The sequence below is a fragment of the Miscanthus floridulus genome, chromosome 6 (assembly GCF_019320115.1).
Source record: "Miscanthus floridulus cultivar M001 chromosome 6, ASM1932011v1, whole genome shotgun sequence".
In the NCBI taxonomy this organism is placed as follows: Eukaryota; Viridiplantae; Streptophyta; class Magnoliopsida; order Poales; family Poaceae; genus Miscanthus; species Miscanthus floridulus.
The window spans coordinates 45032057-45052686 of NC_089585.1; the positions used below are offsets into that span (position 1 = coordinate 45032057).

At 42.9% G+C, this 20630-nt stretch overlaps 1 protein-coding gene across 1 annotated transcript; it reads right to left on the reverse strand.

Annotated features, from left to right (window-relative positions):
• Positions 1 to 402: 402 nt before the first annotated feature.
• On the reverse strand, positions 403 to 5562 carry LOC136460548 (protein trichome birefringence-like 38). Its single transcript, XM_066460203.1, has 5 exons — positions 5258 to 5562; positions 4973 to 5153; positions 1166 to 1332; positions 896 to 1054; positions 403 to 700 (listed from the first exon to the last, which is right to left on the reverse strand). Exons 1-5 carry the CDS (start codon positions 5560 to 5562, stop codon positions 403 to 405), a joined length of 1110 nt encoding a protein of 369 aa, XP_066316300.1.
• Between the last annotated feature and the right edge of the window lie 15068 nt (positions 5563 to 20630).

The following is a 20630-nucleotide window of genomic DNA, read 5'->3' on the forward strand; positions in this document are numbered from 1 at the left end:
TTGTATGAAAAATCGCTTGACTTGTGTTTTCTAGGTGTAAATTGGGCTAAGCATGCACTAGTAGGCCTAATCCAATGGTACCGCCGGATCCAAATAAGATTTACCGACCGACTGTCTAATGGAAAACCAAAATAAAAAAATACCGACCAATCTTCGGATGAGAAAATAAGACATTGCGACCAACCGTCTGTTAGTAAGTTATACCGACTGATAGTCCAGCTACATTTTGATACTTTTACCAATCATGTCTGATGTTAATTTTGGGCTGTGGTACAGTGGACAGTGGTCCCAGAATTTTCGAACGGATGAAGTAATATATATCTCTTGCTATCGATCGATACTGAGCTACATTCTAGCTCAATAATGCCATTAGTATTATTATCTGAAAAAAGCTCAGTGATGTCATGAATTCCCTGCAAGGTACAAGACAGTGTTCCAGGTGTCTGGGACGCCAGCGACGCACCAGTGGGTGCAGTCACGGCCGAGGCTGTCGCCGTTGTATTTGGTGGTGTGGCCGTCCTTCCTCAGTTCCGACATGAAGGTGATGTCGAGCAGGTGCACCGGCTTCGCCATGCCCGCCAGGGTCCTTCTCACGATCGCGTCTTGCGGGTTGGGCTGGCCGTGGTACGCCGCGGCGTTGTTTAGCGGCTGCGTCTCCCCAATGCACGTCTTACCCGGCGGCGCTCCCCATTCTTGGCTACTGCAAGGTAGTCACGCCATGTTAGCTCATGCCACACTCGCAGCCTCAAGTGTTGCGAATTGTGCAACCTCTATGTATATAAAAATTTTCTAAAATTGAATGTAAACTCTTGAGTGGAGGGAGTAATTTTATCTGGTAAATATACGGTCTAGTATTTGCTATAGCACGGTGTGTGCAGAAAATTCTTTTTCTTACTCGAGGTGATTGGGCGAGTATCCCTGGAAGAAGACTCTTGTACTGGTCTGGGCGAGGTTGGCGTCGACCCATCTAGCCCACGTTTGCAGGCCCTTGGTGAAGGCCTGGGTCCGGTCCATGTCCTGCACGACCGTGTTGCCGTCCTGGATGTAATCCCAACTGCACCAAATTAAACAAAATAATACACACACAAAGTGCGAGTTCAGAAGTGGAGGGACGGACAATGGGGCAAGAAACCAAGCCAAGGAGAACGATGGAGCGAGCTGTCACCTCTTGCGCCACCACCAACGCCACGAGCCAAAGACGAGCACGTCGGCGCCGAGCCACGCGCGGCCTTCGTCCATTCCGTCGAGCTTCAGGACGGTACGCCCGGCTGTGTCGTTGGCGAGGTCGACCAGGTAATGCGACAAGAAGTACACCAGAGTCACACCGTAGTCCTGCAAGAGTCGTCTATCATTCGTCATCTGATGATACAGTTGTCTACTTCACATGATTTTCAACTCTAAATAAACAATTCGTTTTAAATTTATTATCACAGCTGAATTAGAATCCGACAACTCATATTCACCTGAGCACCCTTGATGGATCTCATCGACGTCCCTTGGTGGGGGGATAACGATGAGATCCATCAACGCAATATCGTGTTAACTAAGGTGTAATCTAGCTATATATAGAGATAATGCTACAACTTTGATACCTCACAATGACAAGAGACATTGATGGGATCCATCAATATATGCAAAGCGATATGTTGAAGTGAAGTGTACAAGACGATATAAAGTATTATATCAAGCTTAGTCCCATGTATATAGCTGGTGGTCAGGGCGTTAACTAACCAACAGAGAGAGGTATAACAAGCACTCATGGTGGAACAAATAATGCTGATGGCAAGAAATAGTAATGAAGCCATTAACTTTAGAGTAGGAAGACAGTAAAAAACACATAAGAAAAGAAAGCTAAGTTGCATAAAATTGATGGATATACTAGTCCTGCAATTGTGCTGATCACTTTTTTTTAGTTGTTTTAAACAACACGTACATACATGCTACTTTTATAAATTATATATATTAACCATTGCAAGGCACGGCTACGCTATAGTAGGTCCTATTTGGATTCATAGAGATAATAGTTAGCTGCTAATAATTAGCTCCTTCGATTTAAACATGTCTAATTAATAGTTTAGCTAATTGTTAGCTAAATACTTAACTAATAACGATTTCACCAGTTGAACCAAACTAGCTAATAGCAGTTAATATTAGTTATGAACTATTAACTAGCTAACTATTTATTATCAGATAATAGATCCAAACAGGACCTAACATACAATAGATTACACATCACCATTTTGTGGCCGTGAATCATTATACTTGCTCGAGTAAACAATGGAGCTTTTTTTATAGGATTGGAAGGCGCTTCTAATAGTCCGCTGCACGGCTGCACCGATGGAATGCATGGGTGCATTGCCGTGGCATCGGTTTAACTACCACCGAGTGGTGCTCTGTATAATTTCCCAGTTAGTTACTATTCAACATATGCACATGCATCCTACGGGTCGGTTTGTTAATTGTGGAACAAAAATTATGGTCTAGGTCAAACCACTAGTTTCATATCACTTCCCCTCCTGACGAGCTGACTGGTAGGTTTTCTATATATATATGGAACAAAAATATGGTTTGTTATATGGAGCACCTCTCTGATGACGAGCTGACACAAACTCATTTTGAATGCTTAGTACCATGTGCACGATCAAGCTTGTCTTCTGACACAAGAGTAAACCTGCTGTCTGTAGGAGTGTTAGATCCCAAACTCAGGGCGACAGGTACGTACGTACGTTGACTTTTGAAGTGCGCGGCCAGCCTAGCTGCACGCGAGCATCGAATCGTCGATCGGCAAACAGCACGGCTGCTTCGCTAGCTCACCCCGTCAACAATAGCTAACCACAACAAGCAACATGGACAAAAACCGAGGACAAACTGGCGGATCGGATGACAAATATCGATGCTGAATATAAGGACAGAGAAACCGATGCAACCCACTGCATGGGCCGATGCTAGAAAAAAAAAAACTCAGCTTGAGAGGCATGTCGTAGCATCGGTGCTGGAGTGAATAAAAAAAACTATTTCATGGGCTGTTACAGTCTCGATCCCATTGTAACCAGTCTAAGTCACACGGTAGATTTATCAAACATGGATATTTAAGTAGCTTTTTTTTTAAACATAGAAATTTAAGTAGTTTGAATGGGAAACTATTAGAGATGACCCAGTTTCCCCCCCCCCCCCCCCCCCCCCCTTTTTTTTTGTCAAAATCCCGTTTTTAGAAGTTGAATTAAGTAGCTCTTTATCATGTGCATGCATGCTCTTAGTTTCCTTTTATTTTTCTAATACGGAGGAAAGAGCTAGAGGTGAAATAATGGGGGAATTATGACAGAAGAAGGAAACCTGCGGTGGCAATATTCTGCAGGCAGTAGTCGCCAATAGCGGGGACGGCATCAAGCAGGCAACCAACCTCACCAGACAATATTAATTAATGAACTTTACTAGAACGTGCGCGTGTACGAAATCCAATTTCCGGCTGCACACTCCAATTTGGAAAAGAAATTATTTTTGTTGCCAAAAAAGAAAAAAAAACAGACCAGAGCTAGGGATCACCGACTCCGACACCCTCTCCCCGTCACTGCCCCGCCGCGGACGCTAGGGTTCGCTAGAGCTCCGGCGAGCTAAGGCCGCCTATGGCGGCCGCCCTCTTCCTCTCCCCCTATCGCCGCCCTCTTCTCTAGCTCCGACGAGCTCGCCTGCCGCCATCTTCTCTAGCTCAAGCGAGCCTCCCCGCACTGACCTGGCCCGACCGCCCCTACCGCCGCCGGCTCCCCTAAGCCGCCCATCGACCATCCCCATCGTCTGGCCTACCTAAGGATGAAAACGGTACGAAAATATCCCGTACCGAACCACATCGTTTTCTATATTTAATCCGATCGAATTCGTATTTTCGGATAAATTCGAATTCGGTTCGAAATTCGGAACACCAAATTCGAAATCGGAACGAAAACGGTTTAGACATTTTTTCGACCGTTTTCTACTTTTCTACTTTTAATTCGGAATATCCCGAATTCGAAATTCGGTTTGAACCAAATTTGGCCCATTACAAGTCCAACCTTAGAAAAATCATATCTTTTTCATACAATCTCGGATAAAGATGATTTTTATATAAAAATTGTAGCTCTTGACAAGATATACAACTTTTTAGTTCTTAGTTTTTTCATTTGATGTCTTTAAGATGTTCAAAAAAATTAAACAAAGTCAGCAATATATTAATCGCATATAAGCGCTTGTTGCCTTAAAAAAAATCATATCTTCCTTACATCGTGTCGAATGGAGATACTTTTTAAGAAAGTTGTAGGACTTGTTAATTATTATGTACTTGTTAATTGTTATGTACTTGGTCCTACGGGTCAATATTCCGTACTGATTTTTCGTATACCGACCGTGTTCGATATAATTCCGCTCGAATTAGTTCGTTTTCGAAATTTTTGATATTCCGTAAGTTCGTGTTCGTTTTCGTGTCCGGCTTCACTGCTTTCATTTTCGTTTTCGTATTCAAATATAGAAGTAGAAAACGGTTGAGTGGTTTTCCAACCGTTTTCATCCCTAGGCCTACCTGTCCAAACCCCCCCCCCCCCCCCCCCCCCCCTCCCCACACCAGAACCCTAGAAAGCAGATCCAGGAGGAGAGAGGAGGAGGAGGAGGAGGAGCTGCCGGATCCGGTGGATCTGCCGCCGCCATGGAGACTTGGTCGCGGGCTCCGGGGAGGTTGTCGCCGGGAGAGAGAGAGAGAGAGAGAGGGAGAGAGAGGAGGTGGAAGACGAGGCTGTGCGGGCGTGAGTGGGGAGGGAGCTGTACATGCGGTGTGCACTCCGCATAGCGCGAGCGTGCACGCTCAAAGTAGCATTTAGGTTGTTGTAAAAAAAAGTAGTATTTAGGTTAATTAATAATAAAATTGTGCGCATACTGAAAGTCAACAACGGAACAGCCCATGATGACGATCCGAGGGAATCACGGCACACTAGCACGAAGAACGTACCTCGAAACGCACTGTGATGGAGGGGTTCTCCCCCGACGCCCACGACTGGTTGGTCCGTGCGCCGGGCGCGGCGGCGTGCAGCATACACAGCAGCGACTCGTACTGGTTCACCACCAGCGAGTCGCCCACGAACATAACCTTCTTCCCGCGCCACATGTTGAGCAGCTTCACGCCGTCGAACCTACGTACACACAAGCAAAGAACCAGCTGGAACTATGTATACATATATGCTCAAAAGGCTATGCGGACGGCGGCGTGATCGAGAGTTCAGAACAGATCACGAACCTTGGCAAGGAGCACGGCGGGTTGGGATGCCACCGGTACTTGAGGTACATCGTGTCGGGGCGGCCCATGCGGCGGCAGTCGAACTCCTTGCGGACGAAGGGGCAGCTCGCCGCGTCGTACAGCGGGTACGACTCGTCCACTACCCAGCTGCCCCTGTACACGTCGCACGACGACGAGCCGCCGGCCGCCTGGGGCTGCAGCTGCTCATGCTTCCGACGGATGGCGGTTTTCTTCCCGGCGGCCGTGGCGGTGCAGGCGGCGGCCAGCACGAGGATGGTCGCCAAGAGCAAGTCCCGCCGCTTCATCCTCCTCCTTCAGTTTCCCAAATGGGAGGTGAAGAGGTGGAGTTGGAATAATGGAGGGGCTGCAGGGTTGGAGTAGATCGAAGCCCGAAGGTCTTCTCTCGCTCTTCTTCTTTATATATACTAGCTGTAGTACTTGGCGTGCTGCCAACTTGGCTATGCATTCTATTACAGGTTACAGCATGTCCAAAATACTCTTTAGACCTTTATATCTTTCCTAATATGCAGGAATAGAGATTTTGTTAAAAAAAACCACACCCTCCAACACCCTCTTCAATTGGATATCTAAATATTATATCATCTATTCTGGATTTCTCGCTAACCAAATATGGAGAGAAAGGGTGGCTCTCTAGCACTACTACAGGATGTACTTGTTGTCCCGGGCGGTAACGGCCTTTAGTCCCGGTTACCGTGCCAGGACAACGATCTCGGGACTAAAGGTGGAACTTTCAGTCCCGGGTCATCGAGCCGGGACTAAAGAGGGACCTTTAGTCCCGTTTGGTGTTACCAACCGGGACTAAAGGCCCTCTAGCCGAGCAAACGTGGCCGCACCCTTTAGTCCCGGTTGGTAACCCCAACCGGGACTAAAGGTTCCTTTTCTTTTTTTTTTTGTTTAATTTATTTTCAGTTCAGTTACACATATTTGTTTAATATATAATATGTTTTTATGTACGTATTCTACGCTGCTAATATAAATACACGCACGCATATAATTACATCTAATTCTCATCTCGAGCATTATTATATTCGAATAAAGTATGAAACTATATATATTATAGATATATATGTATATATACAACACTTTCATAATCTTGTTCTCGAAAATAATGATATCAATAAACATTTAATTTACATCATTAGTTCCTTAGGATCAAAGTAGAACTCGCCATTGGGATTTAACACTTTTTCTAGAAGATATCCTACTATTGACTCTTGAACTGCTTTCAGATGGTCTTTTTGCATGACCGTTCGTTTCAACCATTCAGTCTTGCATTTAAAATAAAAGGAAAAGTATTAATACATATATATATATATATATTCATTTAAAAATAAATAAAAATTTGATATATACATACTCTGAGGACATCTTCAGGAGTTCTTCTTATGTGTGCAGTGATAAATTCACAAACGTAGTATCCACACAAGTTATTACCTGGTTGCTGCCGCAAACACCACTGTACGAGAAGAAGATTATTCTCATCATCTCACACGTAAATTGAAGTACGATATAGTAATTAAACACGTGGGGAAGTATATATAGTACAACTTACTGGTATTTCAACTACATTAAGTGGTGCCTTGCAATCCTTGCGGTGTTGCCGAATAAACTCTTTCCAAACCCTGTGCGATCAATAATGTACGATCGTTAATAAATTATGGCAAAGTCTATTCAATAATAGTTGTGCGTGAGAGATCAAAATTACCACTGGATAATGTCTATCATATCTTGGTATAGTGCCCGCTCTTTTCTCAATGAGTCCAAGATTACTAACCGACTTGAGTTTAACTCAATGACAATGAGTATCCAGTGAAACCTGCATTGGTTTATACACACACGTACATACATATAAGTTGTATTGATATTACATAAAATGTGTAGACTATATTATTATTAACACTTACTCAAAGTTATATGGGAAAAGTATTATTGTCTTGTCGTGCTGCTTCACGAAGAACTTCATGATATTCGTCTGTGCTTCGGATACCCAGTGCTCCTTGACAATAATATCGGTTTTGAATACGATATAAGGATCAATGAAGCTAACACTGGTGTCTTGTATTCTTTGGAGCTCTGACATCTGGAATCTGTATATAAATATAAGTTACATGTGAGGATAATTATATACACGTACGCATAGAAGTAAGTTTATTAAATAAAAGTAAGAATCACTTACAAACAAAAGGAGCTAATGATTGATTTGTCTAGAGCGTCCAAGTGGTATAGTTGATGCAATTCTTCAAAACTAATATGTAAGATGTCATCGCCACGGAAGTAATGATGGTCTCTAAATCTGACAAAGATCCACTGCTCACCCCTGCCACACGCCTGCATGTACCACTTATTGAGCAAGTACATTTGCGTACTCAATTCATTCAGAGCCGTAGGGTTGTACAGACTTTTGCCAAATTTATAAGTCTTCTAGGTATCAACTTCTAGGTTCTGGATTGGAGCTTTGCCCGTCAATTGATCCAAGTTTAAACCAGTTTGTTCAAAAAAAAGCATTAAGGTCTTGAACCGACACTTCTCTAGAGTTGTCTGGTCGATAGACTTCTATGTTGGAACCATATTCATTAGCAACAACAAGATTTTGCATTGGTTGCTTCTGTTGTCCGAGCAGTGGGACATCCTTTCCTGATGCTCTTTTCCTTTTCTTATGTGCATCATGTGACTTCACGAGGGAGCGGTCATAGTCTGATAGTGGCGGAGGCTTACGAACTTCAAACATCTTTTTCTTGTGAGCTTCGACCTTCTGCCTCAGCTGATCTCGTGGTATGTAAAAGTACGATTTCTCCTTAAGCTTCGCTTGTCTCTGCTTTTGGATATCTATAAAAAAATCTTTTACTTTTTTGTCTTCTTCAGCTGTTATTTGCTCATCAGTCTTTTTAGGAAGTATTTCTTGAGAAATAACTCTTTTTTTGGGTCTTCTTTGCCACCGGGACCTTAGACGTCTTTGTAGTGCGTCACTGTGGAGGGGGTGGGGGCGGTGTTGGAGACTAGCGTGGAGGCGATGAGGCCGATGTTGGAGTCCGGCATGGAGGCATTGGAGATCGTTGTGGAGGTGGTGGGGCCGGTGTAGGAGTTGGAGATCGTTGTGGAGGCAATGGGGCCGGTGTAGGAGTTGGAGATCGCCGTGGGGATGAAGTCATCTCGCACCCCGCGACGCTGTGATGAGATGGGGAATGAATGATTGGGCTAGGCTGGGGGGAGACCCTGCTACAAAAACAAGTTGTGGGTCAATTATTTTTGAAGCCAATATAAAATTAATGGAAAATAATATTTCATTCACTTTCATTCGTACCTAGGGTGAGGTAGGGGAAGCGGTGGCGCCCCAGGAATGATGATGAAGCGTTTGCGCCATTGAATAAATGTCTTCTCTGCTTCTCCTAGTGTCTTCTCCCCATCACCGCCTTCAATGTCAAGAGGAACATTGTTGTAACTTTTGAGCACTCTATCGACCAAGACGCTAGCATATCCAAGTTGAATAACTAACCCATGGATTCTTGGTGTCTTCGTTTGGTCTATTAGAGATACAACCCCAGTAGCCACCATGATTGATGCATTATTACCATCTAGAATGTGCAGCTCACATGTTGTTAGAGGCTCTGTAATGTCATCAACAGGGAAGCGCAACCCAGCGTCAACTTGAATAACTAGCAGCTTCGTGGAAGCACAACTACTTTTCATCTGACCAACGGGGCTAATGGTGACTCCCGGCGTTGATTGCGATTGTATTTGACTCATTGCTAGCTGCACTTGCCTCTTGATCTCCTCCTGCATTCTTGCCTTAAGAGATTTTTCTCGTTCACATGATTCAAGCAATGCTTGTCGTGACTCATTAACAAATTGCTCCAATACACGGATTCGGTCTGCCTTCTCATCCTTCTTTCTCTGGCGGCTTCTATAGGTATCCTTGTCTGCTAGGAATGCTTAGAGCCACGAAACCGCCCTATAGCCTCTTGTTCAACCACCATGTTTGGGATTCTCTAGGGCATATGCCAATTCATCCTTTTCTCTGTTGGGCTTGAAAACACCACTATCAGCTTCTTCCCTAGCACGAGCTAGTCTCTGTGTTGCTCTCTCAATTTTTTGGCCAAAAATTAGCTTGCCAGTGTCTGGGTCTAGGCTTCCTCCATGAGCGTAGAACCAATTCTTCGCGCGTTGAGGCCAGTTCTTCTCTATTGTTTCAGGTATGATTCCCTTGGCAGTAATCTCTGCTTCTAGGTTCTGCCACTTGGGAATAGCACTCCTATAACCACCTAATCCCATGCGATGATGGTATTGCTTCTGTCGGGCATTCTGCTGATTCCTCATCACACGTTCCTCATTCTCTTGAGATGTCTTGTATTGTACGAAGTCATCCTAATGGGACTCCAACTTGACAAATGCCTTAGTATTGAAATTCGGCGTTTCATTCTTCAAGATAAAATTTTTATATAATGTCTTCTTCCAACTCTGGAACAATGTTGCCATCTTCTTCATTGTCCAATCCCTCACTAGCTCCTTCAAAGCATCATCTGCTTGTAATGTGAAATGCTGAGTGATATCTCTCCAAGCTAGGTTCTTGTCACGATCAGATATAAAACTAACATTAGGAGCGGATATCTTCTGCTTCCATTCATGAGCACTAACTGAGATCCTATCCCTTACAATGAACCCACATTAATTGACATATGTCTGAGCATGTGGTCCTAATGGTTTGCCGGTGTCGGTGTCGAATTCTAATATTATGAAACGACCCTCTAATAGCTTTTTTGGCCCTTGGACTTTCCTACTCTTGCCGGTGGTTGATGTAGATCTAGAGACTGGCTACATGAGTAGAAACACAATGATTAACAACAAATATACGTATGCATGCATCTATAAGAGATGATAGATAATCGAATATACCTCGCCAGTATTTTCTTGCGCGACAATTTGTTGATCTTCAACCACCGGGATATTCAGGATATCCTCATAATCAGCAAAGTACTGACGCGTGTCATCTACATCTGCATTGGTGCCGGCATTGATAATATCCATCATTATGTCATCATTCAAGTTATCATCCGGAGCAGCCATTTGTATCTTCAAGATAACACATAGATAGAATTACTATGGCAAATAACATAAGTACATGTGATAACACATAGAATTACTAAATCCAATTAAATATAATAACACATAATATTTCATAAGGATAAACAATAATAAGGTATAGGCTTTGGAATCAAATCAAAAACACTTTCGATCCAAAAACATGGAAATAAGTACATGTATATATACACATAGAATGATACAATTTTCTCTCTCTCTCTCAACACATAGAATAAGTGCATATGTATATATCTCTAGATATGCATGTGATAGCACATAGAATGTCTCTCTAGATACAATTTTCTCTCTCTCTCAATGTAACACCCTAGGTGTTTGGCTTCCACTAATTGCATTTCATTTCATAAGCATGTGTATCATCTATGTCATCATTTCCATTGTCACTGAAACATACATATGCAACATTCGCACATTCTGTTTGTTTCGTATTGGGGTGCTTATGAATGATAGTAGTGCAACATATGAATGCAACATAAATTTCTCATACCTTGAAACATGGCAACATGGTAGAAATATGACAAGTGTAGAATAACAACCAAGCCATGAAACATATGAAACATTTCGTTGCAACATATGATTGAATTGTTTGTTTTAATTGTTTTATTCCATGTGATCATTAGAAGTGGTATAACAAGTTTGTAAAGTGGTTGATTATGGTCTAATACACCTTAACTACACTTAGGTTACTTGTTGGGACATTGTTCATGTAGATCAAAATGACCCAAATGCCCTCAAGTGTAAGTTTGACTTGAATTGACCCTTGGAGTCTCATTGTTTGACTGTTTAAAAAGTGCAACTTAGAGACCTTGCATGGCTGTGCACTCTTTACAAAAGTTGTAGCAAATTTATCAAGGAACAAAAGTTGTTTTATAGCCAAGTCATGAAAATGTGTGGACCATGGTCAAACATGGCCCACAAGTCTGAGATACATGCTGTTTTCAACACTTAGAAAAATATTCTAAGTCATAGTGTTTTCCAGTTGCATCAAGCCAACTTTAGCTTCATGTAACTTCGGATCCATGGCGTGTTAGGTGTCGGTCATTGAAAAGAAATAGTAGAGGGAATATCGGTCTACAACTTTGATGTTCAACTCTTCCACTAACTCGTCACGGATTAAGTGTAGATCGTCGTCAAAGTATCGCTGTCAGGCGTCGGCTTAAGCAACTGAATCGGAGCTACAGTGACTGACAAATTTCAGATTTCAGCCGACGCGTGGGGGACACTCGTCGCCGGCTTGCTGTCGCGCTGGCCACGCGCCGTGCGCCTCCTGGCGTCACAGACGCGCCTTGAAGCCACCCTGCGCGCCTGCCGAACGCACTCGTCGTCCCATTTCGTTTCTCCTCGCCTCCCACCGCGCGCAGCAACCGAGCCGCTGCAGTCCGCCATTGCTCCGCCTTCACCTCGCTTGTTCGTCGCTGCAAAAACGCGCCAGCCATCTCGCTGCTAGCGCCGCCGTGATCTCCTCTGTCACCCCCACCCCTCAGCCAGGTTAATTGCGCCTTGGTAAGGATGAATCCGTCAACTTCTTCCACCACAGCCATGGCGGAAGTTCGCCGGAGCTGGCGCTCCACGCGGCCAGATGTCCGCGCGACCTTTCCACCCCTCCTATGCCTTGAGTTAGGTCCGGTGAGCCCTACTGAAGCTGTAGAGCCACCCGTTAGGGCCGCGACGCCGTATCATCGCCGGGGCCGGCCATGCCGTGGCCGAGCGCCGCCGTGCTCGTCGCCACCCCTCCAGCTGCGTCCTTAGCTGTAAAAGATGGGCCCTTTAGGTCCGCTAGGTTGAGGCGAACCCGTAGGCACCGTTGGTCTCGCCGGTGAAGCCACCGACGGCGAGTCCCGCCGTCGCCGTCGCTCCTCCCCTGTTTCCTTCGCTGACGCGCGGGCCCTTCTTGTCAGCCGTCGCGGTTCAGGCGGGAGCTCAGCGTGGGCCGCGTCGTGTTGGGCCGCGCCAGCGCGTGAGTCGCGGGCCGCCGGTTCTTGGGCTGGCCCGTGTAGGGCTGAGTGTTGTTTCCTATTTTATTTCGTTTATTTATTTCACAGATTTATGTACATCTTGAAAAATATGTAGCTCCTAGTATATAGATCCAAATGCTATGGTTCTAATTTTGTTAAGTTCCTGGTCATGTCTAGTATTTAATAAAAATATAATAGGAGCACATGTTTTAGAAAACTTGGATGAATTAAATAGGAGTTTGAAATGTGTTTTTAGAAGCATGCAAACTTGTTTGAATTTTATCTTGAGTTTCTGTGGTCCAAAAATTATGAAATTTTGTGGGTCCTCTATTTTGGTTTATTAGAAGCTCTGGTAAAAATTTCAAAGCTAGTGCATGTGTAGTTTTTAAGTTATAGAATTTCCTTTTATTAATAGGTGAATCTTGTGTGAATTTTCATAATTTTTCTATAGATCCAGTGAAGGTGAAATTTGATGGGTGCTATTATTATGCTAGAAGGATGCTAGGAAAAATGGGAAATCTGTTGCTTGACACTTTTCATTAGGATTTCTTAATTATGCCATTTTAAGCCATTATGCCTTATCATTTTTTTGTAGACTGTTGTACTTACTCAATGGCTTTGAAATTTTTATGGTAGTCTATGTGAAGCATGAGATAGCTACTGTAATTTTTGTAGATTTTTCTGAATAGTTTTACTATACATTGCTTTAATCACCTAATTAACTAGATAAATTAGAAAAGGGTATTAAATAATTTATTTAGAAGTTAGCACTAGACTTTCTGATGTTTCTTAAGTATGAAAAACAAGTTGGTAAACTTGGTTTGGTCAAATTAGACTTTTGCACCATCATTAAATAATTAAGTTAGCAACCCTGTCATTGCGGGACAGATTCTAGGACTACTGGAATTGGATTCGGTCAACTTCAGAATCATGCTTTGATATTTACAAAGGAATTGTAGAGAATTTCATAAGCTTTCTAGAATGTCCTCTTGCGAGTCAATTGGAGTTATAGAACTCTGGTTATGATAAAAATTAAGTTACTACTTGTTGCATATGAAGCTTTAACTGTTATTTTAAGTATGTCTTTACTATTCTAAGTTCATGGTACTGTTCCTAGGTGTTAGGCCTTTAACTGAAGATGAGCATCTTTATCTTAGGTTATGCAAATTAGGTAAGTTGCTCTTGTTATTTAAGTTGGATACAAGCTTAAAGTGATTTGAATAGAGCTAATTACTCGGTAAACGAGTGTCCAGTGATGCTTTCGTAAACACTCACTGTGATTCATTCATCATGCATCATGTCATTCTTATGCATTCATGATATTTATATTGTGCATCGGCATGCAATAGGTGTACCGAAAGGAGTAACCCTGCTGGAATTCGAGGAGCCGAGCGAGCAGCAGCAGCCGACACCGGAGATTCAGGAGGAGCAGCCTTTAGGAGAAGTGCCAGACGAGGTCGCTGTTGAGTGCCCTGACCACCGTCCTTGCAACTTTGTGAAAGGCAAGCCCCGGAGCATATTAAGCCTCCTATTTTCTGAACTGCAGTTACAGTATTATTATTATATATATTGTTGCATTAAGTTTAGGTGTTGGATGCAAACACTTGCTGCATTGGTTACCCATTTCTTGTCCAGATATTGTTACCCTGAATCCTATATAGCTCAGGCTCGAGTAGTGCTTAGCCCTGCTTAAACTCGGTAGAAGTCGGGTGATTTCCTGTCACCTGCGAGATATAGGATGATACATGTGGCACGGTTGGCTATATTTGCTATCGTGGAAAAGAACCCGTCTTAATTTGAAATGAAGACCGGACGGAGGCTTGCCGGTTTGCAGTGACTCCGTCTGTGTCGATTAAGGACTGAATCTTGGAGCCTTTCCTGTTCATGTTGAACGCATGCCTCTCTCTTAGTTGGCCGGCCTGAAGACCGACCGCGAAGCCGAGTAGCTCAACTCAGGCCGGGAGTCGATAAGTATAAAGTACGCCTCGGAAGGGAGCCGTAGGCGTGAGTCCAAGGGCAGGTGATTTAAAAGTCCTGATCGTCCTGGCAGAAGGGTAATCCCTGAGAGCGCTGGCGCTGATCGAACCCGTGAATTTGGTTCCTGAGTTGTCCCAAAGGTAACCCACGGCTACCCTTGCAAAGTATGCTAGGGTGAGAGTTAGGAATACCCCCTCAGCTGAGTTATAATTCGATTCGAGTCGCCGTCTCTCCCGGTTAGTGAGAACTTGACGGGCTTATCTCCAATGTAGACACACTAAATAACTTATTGGTTCGGAAATGATGATACGATGATGACAGACTTATTATACCTGCTATGGTTAATATTGTTTGCTCCTAATAAGTGAGTGCTCTAGTACAGGTGCTAATCTAGTGGACAGGTAAATAATGATAAGCTTGATGCTAAGTTTAAATTGGTTACTGTAATCATAAGCTCTTTTATGCAACTGTGTCAAGCTAGCCCACCTGAAAAGCCTTGCATGATCCTTGGTGTCTTTATTTCTGTTTTTGTCGGGTAAGTCTAGCTGAGTACCTTCTCGTACTCAGGGTTTATTTCCCACCTGTTGCAGATGACCAGTTCTACTTTGGTTGTTGCAAGTACTGCCTTCTCCTTGCTGGGGATGAAGACTAGACCGTTGGGCGCGGTCTCTACTAGTTCTCGTACCTGATAATGCTTTTGTGGGACATGACTCTGATCTTGGCAATGTATTTGAAAACTATGATATTTTGTACTAAGCTATGTTGCTTCCGCACACTCAAACTTGGTTTGTAATATTTATTTGAACTCTGATGGATGTAATTCGAATGCTACTTATGAAATGTTGTAACGGATGATGTGTTGTGTTGAATCATTATGATCTTGGTTTGTATGTCGAGAGTTGGTTGAAATCCTTCGTGATTTCTGGACTACCGGGATTATGGGAGCCTAAGTACAGGAATTTGATCGCTTCGGTGATTGTTTTTGTACTTATGTTCTTATGATTTGGTCGGTTCTGTTACAGAGAAGCTTCCCAAACAAGAAAAAGAGGACATGCTACAATTGTGGAAGCACTGATCACTTCATTGCCAAGTGTCCATATGAAATCAAGGACAACAAATACAAGAAGGACAAGAAGAGGGAGAAGGGCCGACCATAGAAAGAGTAAGAAGTACATGGGAGAGGCACACATTGGGCATGAATGGGGACTCAACTAAAAAAAGCACAAGTGAAGATGATGAGAAGGTTGCAACTATTGCTATTCACAAGTCATCCCCTACACCAAGGCTCTTCAACGACATGTCCGATGTTGACTACTACTCCCCTCACATTTGTCTCATGACAAAGGGTGAGAAGGTAAAATCTAAATCCAATGCCAAAGCTCCTCCACCTCCTAGTGATATCTCTAGTAGTGATATTAGTGATAGCTCTAGTGATGATGAATCTAGTGATGAAGAAATTGATAAATTAACTAAGAACTTAGATGGAAAGACCAAACTATTCATCACTAAACTAATGGAGGACTTAAAGAGTATCCAAGCTGAGCTAGAATCTAGAGAGGAAACTCTTATCCAACAAGAGGATCTCTACATTACTAGCAAGGAAGCTCTTGCATTAGAGAGAAGTGAGGTGGAATCCTGCGCAAGGCCTTAGCCAAAGAACAAGTGGACCATGCTATCACAAAGAAAAAATATTGCTCTCAAGAAAAAGTATTGTGACTTAGATGAAAAGCACAAAGAACTTGAGCTGCAATATAACATTATTTGGGATAGCAACTCACATCCCTCTAAGGCAAATGATGCCTCTACTACCTCCACTAGTCAAGGTTGTGAAAAATGTTATAATATTGATTTGAATGCTTAATCCACTAACCTTGCAAACATGAAGGCAATGAGAAAAGAAATTGGTAGACTTAATGAGATCATTAGCAAGGGTTGCTTGAGTGGTAAGGCTCAAGTAAGTGACAAGAAGGCAAATAATTCAAAAGTGCCTCAATTCAAGCAAGGGAGACACCCCTTAATCAAGCATGGGCTTGGGCACACTCAAGGAGCTAAGACAAATGGAAGAAAGATCATAAATGGCTATGAGTGTGTCAAGTTTAAGAGGAAGGAAAGAGTTGGTACAGATCCGCCTGCATAGACAGCGGCAGTGTCGTAGTCCAGAGCGGCAGTGCCACACCATGGCAGTGTCGCAGTGAAGGCCGGCTGTGCCACTCCCCACAAAAATGGGAAGGCTACCAATTCTATTCCTGATCAAACTAAGCCCAAGAATAAGATGTCCTAGCAAAAATAGGTTCTGCAGAAGCCAAAAGAATCAGTGCGGGGCACTATGAACAAATATGCATACCAACCAAAGTTTCAACCACCTCGACAAAGCTTGACTTTGTGTTTTGTTCTAAGGAACATCAGTAGTGGAAAAGTGGTTGCCAAATATGTTGGAAAATAAGCCAACACATATAGGAATACTTCTATTTGGGTTCCTAAATTTCTTGTAACTAACATGCATGGCCCCAAGTCAAATTGAGGACCTAAATCAAGCAACTAAATCTGTTTTGTAGGCATACTCCTCCGGTGGATCAAGTTGGGTGCTTGATAGTGGATGTACAAATCATATGACTAGAGAAAGGTGTATGTTCTCATCATATACCCTGAAGATGGACTCAAATGAAAATATTCTCTTTGGAGACAACTCTAAGGGGGATGTGATTGGTCTCGGTAAAGTTGCTATAACCCTTAAGCATTCAATTACAAATGTTTAACATGTTGATTTGTTAGGTTACAATTTGTTGTCTGTCGCTTAATTATGTGAGATGGACTTCAATTGTCTCTTTACGGATAAGGGTTTGGAAGTCTTTAGAAGGGAGGATTCCTCTATTGTCTTTATGGGTCATTTAAAGAACAAGCTTTACCTAGTTGATTTCAATAAAAGTAAAGCTAATCTTGAGACTTGTTTAGTGGCAAAATCTAGCATGGGGTGGCTTTGGCATCACCGACTATCCCATGTTGGGATAAGGAACTTGACCAAACTTCAAAAGGACGAACACATCCTTGGGCTAACAAATGTTCACTTTGAGAAATATAGGATATGTAGCGCTTGTCAAGCTAGAAAGCAAGTTAGCGTACCTCACCCACCAAAGAGCATCATAACCACAATGCAACCATTGGAGCTCATACACAAGGATCTCTTTGGACCGGTCGCCTACCTAAGTATTGGGGGTAACAAATATGGTCTTGTTATTGTTGATGATTATTCCCATTTTACTTGGGTATTTTTCTTATTTGATAAGTGTCAAGTTAGAGACAAAGTGAAGACTTTTGTTAGAAGAGCTCAAAAGGAGTTCGGTCTCCCCATCAAAAAAAATGAGAAGCGACAATGGGACCGAATTCAAGAACACCCAAGTTGAGGAGTTTCTTAATGAAGAAGGCATCAAGCATGAGTTCTCAACTCCATACACCCCTCAACAAAATAGTGTAGTAGAGAGGAAGAATCATACACTAATTGATATGGCAAGGGCAATACTAGATGAGTACAAGACGCCAGACCTCTTTTGGTGCGAAGCCATCAACACCGCTTGCCATGCCATCAACCGCCTCTACCTACGCAAGAAGTTGAAGAAAACTTCATATGAGCTTCTAACCGGTAACAACCCAAAGGTGTCCTACTTTAGAGTGTTTGGATGCAAGTGTTTCATACTTAATAAGAAACCCAAAACCTCTAAGTTTGCACCTAAAGTTGATGAAGGTTTTCTTCTTGGTTATGGATCAAATGAGCATGCCTATCGCGTTTTCAACAAAACCTCTGGGAGAGTTGAAATAGCGATAGACGTGATATTTGATGAATCTAATGGCTCTCAAGTGAAGCAAGTTGATTCAAGTGTTGTAGGAAAGGAGGATCCACCATGTAAAGTAATCAAGCAATTAACTATTGGTGACATAGACCATAAGAAGACAAAGTCACTGAAGTGGAGGTTCCTTAAGCTGCTGATGAACAAAATTCTGCTGACGTATCTAATGCTGAGGGGGAGCCGACTCTTGCTGTAAATTAGCAGAGCAACAGTGCCACACATAAGAGCAGCAATGCCACACTCTGATGTAGACTAGGCTCGATCTTCTGAAAGGTATGATAGCGTCAATTGGTGGAGACTCAACGTTCACGATCTAGGCTTCGAACCAAGATTGATTCAGACCCCCATAACTGTTACACCATTGCTCCATTGGTTATCAACCACACGAATGCGATTGACCTCGCCAAGAAGGCTTTCCTACAAGTGAATCGAGAACACAAGTAAGAATGGGATGAACGCAATCTAAAATTGCAAATAAATATGAGGCTTATAATAACAAGGAGTTCAAGTCTTTATTCGAAAGGACAAATCGCCACAGGCGAATAAGATCAAGAACTGGGGCCCTGGTTCACAGCAAGCAGCCTTGGTGACACAGTTGTAGCAAAACGATGTCTGTTTCATGAGGAAATCAAGAACTAAATAAAACTCAAACCCTAAGGAGAGCGATGGCTGCTATTTATAGAGTCTTGGGCATCACCCCCCTAGACGCGCCCCCTAATGGGCCCAAACACGATACACGGTCCAATGGACCAAAAGACGGTGTCGTAGCACCTTGGTAGATTCTGGATGCTAACTTGTTTCGATGATTTCTGTTGATTCCAAAGGGCTTTTGACATGAGACCACTTGCATTGGCTTCCTTATCAAATTACCTTTCCAACCATATATGGATCGTCGAAAACAGAGTCTAGATGCATCTTGGGTGACCAGGTTAAGGCAGACTGGCCCTAGAACCCGAGATGGGCTCCAACTTCAGTTGGACTGGGCCTCCACCATGAGAAAGATGAATTTGACACCCATGCTGGACCTCCTCCTCTCCTTGGCTTGTATGTGATGAAGAAATGTTGTCCTCATCATCCTCCCTTTCTTGAATTAAAGTCATCCTTGACTGAAGTAGATCGTCTCCTCCATTGGATGACAGCAACGATGGCTCTAGAAGAAGACGTTCAACCTGGCACCCAATCCTTCGCAAAGGCGGCTGCTATGGTGGCTTCTTGGCTAGGAATTCATCCTCCTCCTACAAAAGGTTAGTACCAACAAGAGGTATAGCACTAGAAGCAGGACCAAGTGGACATATAGGCGATGTATAAGTTAAAGCATAACAAGATTCATCATGATCAGCAAGAACAGATTTAAGAGCAAATAAAACTTCTTTCATGTTACTTGATGGTTCATTTGTTGGTTTGTTAAAGTCTTTATCATGGCCTTTCTTTTTCTTTTCAACAAGTTCCTTTTCATATTGCACAATTTCAGCAGGAGTTAAAGGAAGTAAAGCAATGGTCTTTCCCTTAAATATAAAAGTATATCTATTTTGCCTACCATGATGTAGAACATTATTATCATATTGCCAAGGGTGGCCTAACAAAAGTGAACAAGCTTGCATAGTCACGCCATCAAAATCAGCATAATCATGGTATGATCCGATAGAAAAATGCACATGAGCAGATTATGTTACCTTTGCCTTACCACTATTGTTGAACCACTGAACATGGTATGAATGTGGAAGAGCACGTGTAGATAAACCAAGGGTCTTGATAAGCTCAGAACTTACCAAGTTATTGCTGCGCCCTCCATCAATTATAGCACGAGCACGGAAATTATTGATAATGAGGAACATTTGAAACAAATTGTGGCGTTGTAGCTTGTCTACTGGCTCAACTTGTGTACTCAAAACACACTGAACAAGGATTGATTTATAGTTTGCAGTGCATGTCACACTATCAATTACCTCATCAAGATCTTCAACACTATCCGCAAACTTATCTGCATAAAGATCAGTTGCAAGTGCAAATTCATTCTCTTCATCACTAGCACTAGCATACCCACCATCAGCAGCAGCAATATATGCACGTTTGCTAGGGCATTCTTTAGCAATATGTTGCATGCCCTTGCAGCGGTGGCAAACAATTTTAGAAGAGCTGCTAGAGGAAGGTGTAGCAGATCCACTAGAAGAAGGTGTAATAGAAGGACTCTTCTTTACAGGCGTTGGTGGTGTCTGCACATCAAAAAATTTACTCACCTCGGTTGGACATGAAGGAGTGGATGGATTCGTGGAACGCCTAGGTTGTCGTCCCTGTACTTCCCTTTCAGCTTTAAGAGCATAATGATATAACTGGGAAAATCTAGTCCATTCTTTATAGTCAAGAACATCCTGTATTTCACGACGTAAACCTCCAAAAAATCTAGAACACTTATCTATTTCATCCTCTTGTATGTTACTACGTGCTAAACCAATTAAAAGCTCCTAGTAATATTCCTCAATTGTC